This window comes from Ricinus communis, chromosome 1 (genome assembly GCF_019578655.1).
Source record: "Ricinus communis isolate WT05 ecotype wild-type chromosome 1, ASM1957865v1, whole genome shotgun sequence".
Taxonomy (NCBI): Eukaryota; Viridiplantae; Streptophyta; class Magnoliopsida; order Malpighiales; family Euphorbiaceae; genus Ricinus; species Ricinus communis.
Genome location: NC_063256.1, coordinates 16417054 through 16425621, shown reverse-complemented (window position 1 = coordinate 16425621; position 8568 = coordinate 16417054). Strand labels below are relative to the sequence as shown.

Sequence of the window (8568 nt, the reverse complement as noted above, 5' to 3'; positions counted from 1 at the left end):
AAAGAAAACTTTCTATAAAAATATATAGGTTTGGTACGTTAATTTATTTTTGTATCTTTGGTGAAATTTGAATAGATTATTTTTGTATCTTTGCTGAAATTCGAACAGCGACAATATCACAAAAAAAATTGAGAATCTTATTCCTAAACCTAAGAAAACTTGTTTCTATAATAATGAAATTTAATCAGAAGCAAAAAGAAAATTTGGAATGTAATCAAATATGTAATTTTAAATTATTGATAACCAAAGCTTAACATTATGAAGCCGATAGAAATTGGTAGGCCAAAATTAAAATTAAAACCAATCAACATAACTGAAACTAAATTTATTTGGTTTTTTTTTTGTTTCTGAGATAATAATATAAATAGTAACTAAATTTTTTATTTAGTTTCGTTTTAATCACAGAATTTCAATTTTTTTTTTCGATCATTCAATTTAATTGTATTTCAGTTTAATTTCTTGACAAATAAAAGATTAACACATTGCAAAAACAGCAATAATAAAAAAATAATTAAAAAAACATGATATCTCAATTTCATATTGTAACATGACTAAATCATAACTAAAACTAAAATTTAATAATTAAAATAAAATAAATTAAAATTTTATAACTAAAATAAAAAAAATGAAATATTTAATCAGCATTTATGTGGTTATCCCCTATAGAACTCTTTTTTTTTAAAAATGATATCCCCTAGTCAGGACTGAAGCCATTCTAAGAGTTGGACTGTCTAAAGGAAGCGATTTAGGTTTCGGTATCATAGTCACTGGTTCAGGTCAGGAACCTTTAAAGACAAATTATAAATAATTTGGCTGCTGGGCCAGTTTTTAAAGGAGTTGACCTATGAAATAAAACAAGAAGACATATTCTTGTTTCCAACGAAGTAAAATGTTCGAGATTACGAGGGATGCTAATAAGTTTCCTTGAAAAGTCACAATGCGTTCCTCTCTTGGATTTTTCTTTGGATTCTTTTCAACCCTGAATTTAAGTTAAATAATCCCTTTGATTAAGTCAAGTAATCCCTTTGATTAACTCATAAGCCACAGTTTCCACCATCTTTAACTCTTTCTAATCACCTTTTTCTCTCTACTACTCCATAACTTAGTAGCCATCGTTTCTGTTCCCTGACAGGTGTTGTGGACCAAGCTACAAAAAGGCAGATGGAGAAATCTAAAATACGCCATAACCGACTCTGGTTTGTCATCTTGATTATGTTTTCTTTCTTGTTTTTATTTCTTTATGCTTATGATTATTCACCTTTTTCTAATGATTATGAAACCAATGGTCTCGCCTCTAAACTCAAACACTCTGCCAATGCTTTCAGTACCCAAAAGTCTAATTACAACTCCCTTGATGATTCTGATCCAAAATCTTATTCAGATTCTTGTTCAGGTCGTTATATATATGTTCATGATCTTCCTCGACGATTCAACGACCTTGTTGTTGAAAATTGCACTGCCCTTTATAGATTTTATGACATGTGCCCGTTCCTTACAAACTCAGGATTTGGTGTTAAGGTTACTGAAGGGATTATATCAGGACGGAATTGGTTTGCAACTAACCAATTTCTTTTAGAAGTTATATTTCGCACTAGAATGAACAACTATGAATGTTTGACTAATGACTCCTCGTTAGCTTCTGCCATTTTTGTACCTTATTATGGTGGACTCGACGTCGGCCGCTACCTGTGGGACTATAATATATCAAGAGATACTTTGGGTGCTGATCTTGTCAAATGGCTGGCACAGAAACCTGAATGGAAAAAATTGTTGGGTAGAGACCATTTCTTTGTTTCTGGAAGGATTGGTTGGGATTTTCGAAGACATGTTGATAATGATAATGGTTGGGGAAGCAATCTTATGTCTTTGCCTGAATCTATGAACATGACAATGCTGACAATTGAATCAACTGCCTGGAGTAATGAATTCGCGGTACCATATCCAACACATTTCCACCCGTCAAGTGAAACTGAGGTGATTGAATGGCAAAATAAAATGAGGAAACAGAAAAGGCATTACTTGTTTTCTTTTGCAGGCGCCCCACGACCTTTTCTGCAAGACTCTATCCGTAGTGAGATAATCAACCAATGCTTAGGCTCAAAGAGGTTATGTAAGTTGCTGAATTGTGACTCTGGACCAAACAAGTGTGACAACCCCGTCGAGGTCATCAAGGTATTTCAGGACTCGGTTTTCTGCCTGCAGCCTCCAGGGGATTCGTACACTAGACGATCAACTTTTGATTCGATTGTAGCAGGGTGTATTCCAGTTTTCTTTCATCCAGGATCTGCTTATGCACAGTATGAATGGTACTTACCAAATGATTATACTACATATTCTGTGTTCATACCAGGGAACTTGGTGAAAAATGGGAGTATCAGCATCAATGAGACTTTGCTTCAGGTTCCCAATGATAAAATAACAAAAATGAGAGGGGAGGTTATAAAGCTGATACCAAACATTCTATATGCAAATCCCAAGTCAAAACTAGAGAGTCTTGAAGATGCATTTGACATAGCAATTAAGGGAGTACTTGCAAGAGTCGAGAAAGTGAGAAAGGAAATTAGAGAGGGAAAGTATCCTGGCATTGGCTTTGCAGAACCAAATTGGAAGCTCAAATTCTCTAGAATGGGCCAACAAGACTGGTCCCGTTTCTTCTGAAAAAACATTTGATTGATAGGAAATTTTTTTTATTTTTTATTTATTTTTTGTGTTTATTATCATACTTTACTGCAAAAGGACTACTACATTTCTGTTTCTTCTCGTTACTTTCTACAAAAAAGTTGCCAAGGTTTAGCATGTAATACATTTGAGTCCCTATTGTTCAAAAATAATATTAATTTCTGAAATCTAAAATTAATTTATTGATATGTGTGCTTTATTTTTGATATATTAAATTTTTATTTTGATAAGTATATTTATTTTTGACAAATAAGATTCAAGTTTATATATAATTTTATAATTTTTTTATTAATTTATTGATTAATGAATTACATTTCTAATTAAACGCTGATTCTAATATTAAGAAATAACATGTTAATTATATTTCATTATTATATTAACTAATAAATATTTTTCTATCTTAGATACTAATTCTATCCTAAAAATAATATTATTATATTTTAATATGATATTAACTAATAAATTAATAATTCTAATTCTAAAAATAACATCTTAAGTTATATAATAAATTAATTTTTAATTATATAATAAAATTTTAATTCTAAGAAATAGTAATATCAATTATATTGATAGTATTAGTTTTTATAATACTAGAATTATTTAATAAATATTTTTAGAATAATTTTTATATTATTTCACTTATAAGATTTTAAAATTTAAAAAAATTAAAAAGAACATTTAAGATTAGTTTGCTATTTTTTAAATATTATAAATTAATATTAAATATTATATTATATTATCTCTATCAATTTGATTTTATAATCAAAATAATAATAACTGTCATATATCATATGGATAAATGACTAGTTAATGACTAAAATTTCTTAATCTATACTTTAAGCCCCACAATACAAAATAATTAGAGTTTATATTACATTTTTTTGTTGATTTAACTGTAGTAAGCTTTATAAAATTCATACACATATATTCATAATTCGTTTTTAATTTAATTCACCAAACACTTATCATATATAATTTTTAGAGGGTCAAATGTTTTGAGTTAGGTATGACATGGACTATAATTTTAAAAAATAAATTATTAAATAAATAATTTAAAATATCTTTTATGGATACCTTGAATTGGGTTATTTAAATGAGAATGGAGCAATAAAAGTAAAAGTAAAAAAAAAAAAAGAAAAATAATAAGAAAAGTGGAGTCGCCACCCTAGTTTATGAAATGCAAAGACTATAAAATATTATAGGTTTATATGACGACTAGGAGGAGACACAAGCAAAGAACAATACGAGTCTAAATGTTAATCTTTGGAAAGTGCTTTTGATTTGAAAACCAAATACCGTAAGCAAATTATGAAAACACTATGAAAATTCAAATGAATGATGCAAGCAATGATCAAAGCATGTGAAGAGTAAGGAGAAGGAAATCAAACGCAAGAATTATAATAGTACGGTCAATTCTTTACCTATATCTGTTTTTTAATTTTTCACTTGAGATTTTTATTATTAATAAATTCTATGGGTACAAAAATTAAACTCCTTATGAGTGTTTTTCTAACATTAACACTTAAATGTTTTGTAAAGCTCACTTAAAAGTTGTACAAGTATGGAAGATTAAAAAAGATATATATAAGAGTGAACTAAGAACCTCTCACAAGATATATTTGCAAAGTTTAAGAATAAGAGAGTTTTTTATTCAAAATAAAAGAATAAGAGGGTTTAAGAGTAATTTCCTTAACTTAATATGCTGGAAAAGGTTTCTCACTTGAATATAAACTTATAGAGCTTCTTAATCTTGCAGAGTATTTTACAAAGTAGTTACTAGAAGAGCACTTACTTCAAATACAGCTGTTAAAATCCCCCGCTAATAGCCTGTTGGATGAAGGTTTCTCAAAATTTTTAGGCAAAAAGCATATTTGGACCCCTAAACTTTACATCTTCTTGGATTTAGTACCCTCAAGTTATAAATGGTGTATTTAGGCCCTTGAACTTTATCCTAACTAAATAGACGTATGTGCGTATTTAGCATTTGCTTCTCAAATCGCGTGAATTCTACTTTGGGCAATAAAGTACAAATTTCAACAGATAAATAATAAAAAGAAACTCTCACATCTCTCTCTTTTTCTTTCTCTTTTCTCTTCCTCTTTTTTCACTCTTTCCAAAATAAAGAGATGAAAAATGAAAATCCACAAAAATAAAGTATAGATCTAGTGGTGATTGAAATGATCAAAATGTGACCTAAAAAAAGTATGAATTATTAAAAAAAATATCGGTAGTAATAGAAGGGGAGGAGGTGGTTGTGATTGTGGTTGAGAAGACTGAAATTGTTGAGGTGAAGGTGGACTAGTGATGATGCTTATATCTTGTTTATTCATTTCTTCTTCTTCTTCTTCTTCTTCTTCCCAGCTTACTATCTCAGGAGGACAGTTCCAGAACACTTCAGTCTTTGTTCTCCAAGAAACATTTACACCCTCTCTAAATTAAGATATAATCCTAAACCCTAAAATTTAAATTTTTATTTTATAACCATTTTTATTTTTATATTTTGTTATTATTTTTCAAATAATTAAATTAATTTTTAAAATAATATATTTAACAGCATTAAGTCAAATTTAGAGTATTAAAATAAAGAGCTTATGATACCAAATCACTAAGTAAAATGGTCCAATTCTATTTTGGTCTTAATTACAAAAAAAAAGAAAGTTAAAGTTTAGAAACCCAATTATACTTTTTGCCAAAATCTTAAGGGATTATCACAGCCTCAAACCTAGGACATATGACTGGTACAGAACTTGGGATAAGTTTAAGTTACCAAATCCATAATAAATCTAATTTCTCTCATTTTAAATCATTAATAATCTTATAATTCTCTCTAGATACATATTTAATATTTAACCTCAATTTTAGATATAAATAACATACATAACAAATATAACATTCATCTTCTGCCTGATTATAGTTGCACTAAAAATTAAAATCCTAAATTAGTATAATACAATCATCCAGTATTATATAGAGAAGTCAAAATTTAAAATATACAACAGAAAAAAATAAATCCATACAATATAGAGCCCACACAGGAGGAAAAGTCGAGGCAGATAATAAAGACTGAATTTAGAAATAAGAAGTTAAACCCTCTCAACACTACAATCCTGAGAAAAATAATGGGGGTGAGTGCCTCAACTTAGTAAATAGATATCATAACCTCAAATATTACTTACAGTACCATAGCCTTAATCATATAATTATCCCGCACACAGATAACATCATATTGTCATCATATTCTCACTCGTGGAACTAGATCCAAATGAGATTTGAGGTGAGGCAAACCCTCAATCACATCCCAATTCTCACTCTCTTAATCTTAAGGACCTAGGTGGAGAGGCATATGCTTTTGTACAACCTAGTCTGACTATTTTAATGGGCAAGAAATCAGACCTTCTTGCACAACTTAACACAACTCCACTGCGCACTTGGCCTGCCATCCATCTCATTCGGTAGAGAGTGAAGAAACAGAACCAAAACAAGGAAAGGATGAACAAAACGGCTAATTCCTTTAATAACTTTTAACAGCTAGTCCTTTTTTTTATTTTCTAAATTTGTGGCCCTATAATTATGGTTACAGTTTTGTAACCAGCCACCTATTGTTCCTTTTTGTTTTCTTTTCTTTCCTAATTAAGCTCTTGCGTGTAATGTATTTATATGAGAGGATTCTCCTCCATCTTTTCAAGTAATGAGATTTTAATTTACTTGAATCCTCTTTATGGTATCAGAGCCTACACACAAAGAGTAAGATAGTAAACTTTCAATCCCATGGCCAATTCTTCTATGACTACTGAACATCTTCTCATAATACAAAATTTTCATCAGTGTTCCAGTTTAGTGATCTTGAAACTCAGTCAAACAAATTTTCTTCTATGGAAATCTAAGGTAATTCCATTAATTCGAAGTCTTGGAGTTCATCACCATCTTGAAGATGATAATAAACCACCAAAAAGGATCCAATCTGATCACAAGGAAGTGATTAACCCAGCTTACAGCACTTGGCTCAACAATGATGGCCTCTTGACCACATGGTTACTCGGAACCATTGCTGAAGATGTTCTGCTTGACTTGGATGATACAACCACTGCCTTTCATGTTTGAAAATCTATTGAAGACAAGCTCTTATCAAGATCCAAGGAAAAGGAAATTCTCCTAACTGATACTCTCATGTCCCTTACAAAAGGGAACATGACACTTGATGAATATCTTTGTAAATTTAAAGGTCTTTGTGATAACTTTGCTGCCATAGGGAAACCTCTTGATGAAACCAACAAAGTCTTCCAACTTACACGAGGTCTGGGTCCAAAATACAAAGATTTTCGAATGCTAATGCTGTCCAAACCTCCTTATCCCTCTTACAACCAATTTATTCTTTCCCTATAGGCTTACAAGCAAACTTTACAAATGGAAGCTGAAATTAGTGATAACCAGACAAATCACCATCAAGCTTTCTATGGTAGGCATGGAATTGGTTGTGGTCACAGAGGTCGCTTTAATTCTAGTGGCCGTGGTTTTAGTCCTTCTGCCAATCAAAATCAACAAACTTCCAAAGGCAAAACAGAGGAAAATCAGCCAAGTAATTCATCGTACAAAAGGGATGACATCATTGTTTGCCAAATCTGTGGCAAAAGAAATCATACTGCAATCAAATGCTGGAGGAGATTTGATCATTCCGTCCAACCCGAAGAAGAGCTACCTCAAGCATTAGCTGCTCTTAGCATAAATGAGGAACATGATTCAACTCTCTATGCTGATTCAGGTGCTACAACACACATCATGAACCATATTGGTAAAACCTCTAAACTCACTCCTTATCATGGTAAGGAATCATTATATGTTGGTGATGGTAATAGTCTCAAAATTACCCATGTTGGTGAAAATCTTATAAATGCTAAAAAAGGCAACCTTAAATTAAATAATATTTTGATAGTACTTGAAATTAAGAAAAATATTTTATTTGTTAGTCAATTAACTCTAAGATAATTTTTGTAATATTAAATTCACTGCTAATGAATTTTTTGTTGGGGATTTACAGGGAAGAATGATAGCTAAAGGAGTGAAGAAAGGTGGTCTCTATGTTTTAGAAGAATTACAGAATTTTGATCTCTCTGCTGTCTCCAATATTGCATCTTCAATAATTTGGCATCAACGTTTGGGTCATGCAAATTCTAAAGTCTTAAATTTCTTAAAAAATAAAGAGTTCATTAGTGTGTCAAATTGGAAAAAACAAAGAATCAATATTTGTCCCTTTTGTCAAATGGGAAAAAGCTGCAAACTTCCTTTTAATTTATCAATGAATACTTCTCATCAACCTCTTGAAAAATCGCACTGTGATTTATTGGGTCCTGCACCTATTTCTTCTTGTCAGAACTTTAAATGATTTCTCTCGTTATTCATAGATTATACCATTAAAAAGAAAATCTGATTTCTTTGAACAATTTGTTAAATTACAAAAATTCAGTCAAAATCGGTTTGATAAAAAAATTAAGATTTTCTAAAGTGATGGGGATGGTGAGTTTACATCAAAAAATTTTGAAACTCATTTACAACAATATGGTATTCAACATCAATTTTCTTGTCCTAACACCCCTGAGCAAAATGGTATAGCCAAAAGAAAACATCGCCACATTGTTGAGATGGGATTAACCTTACTTTTTCAATCAAAACTTCCAATGAATTATTGGGTCGATGCTTTTCTTACCTCAGTTTTCATTATTAATAGGTTGCCAATAAATAAACTCAAAATGGAGTCACCATTCTTAAGACTCTTTGGTACTAACCCCAATTATGATAATTTAAGGAGCTTTGGATGCAGGTGTTATCCCTACCTTCGCAATTATGGAAAAGATAAGTTTTCTAAAAGAATATATCCATGTGTTTTTATTGAGT

The 8568-nt window shown here is 30.6% G+C and overlaps 1 protein-coding gene across 1 annotated transcript; it reads left to right on the top strand.

The window, feature by feature from the left end:
• Positions 1 to 456: 456 nt before the first annotated feature.
• Positions 457 to 2865, top strand: LOC112534772 (probable xyloglucan galactosyltransferase GT14). The gene is made up of 2 exons (XM_048370764.1): positions 457 to 2049; positions 2092 to 2865. Exons 1-2 carry the CDS (start codon positions 1162 to 1164, stop codon positions 2656 to 2658), a joined length of 1455 nt encoding a protein of 484 aa, XP_048226721.1. The 5' UTR covers positions 457 to 1161; the 3' UTR covers positions 2659 to 2865.
• The last annotated feature ends 5703 nt before the right edge of the window (positions 2866 to 8568 follow it).

Coding starts and splice junctions, on each gene's coding strand:
- LOC112534772 (XM_048370764.1), top strand. CDS start 1,162: ATGGAGAAATCTAAAATACGCCATAACCGACTCTGGTTTGTCATCTTG. Junction 2,050..2,091: donor TTGCAGGCGCCCCACGACCT/TTTCTGCAAGAC, acceptor ATCAACCAATGC/TTAGGCTCAAAGAGGTTATG.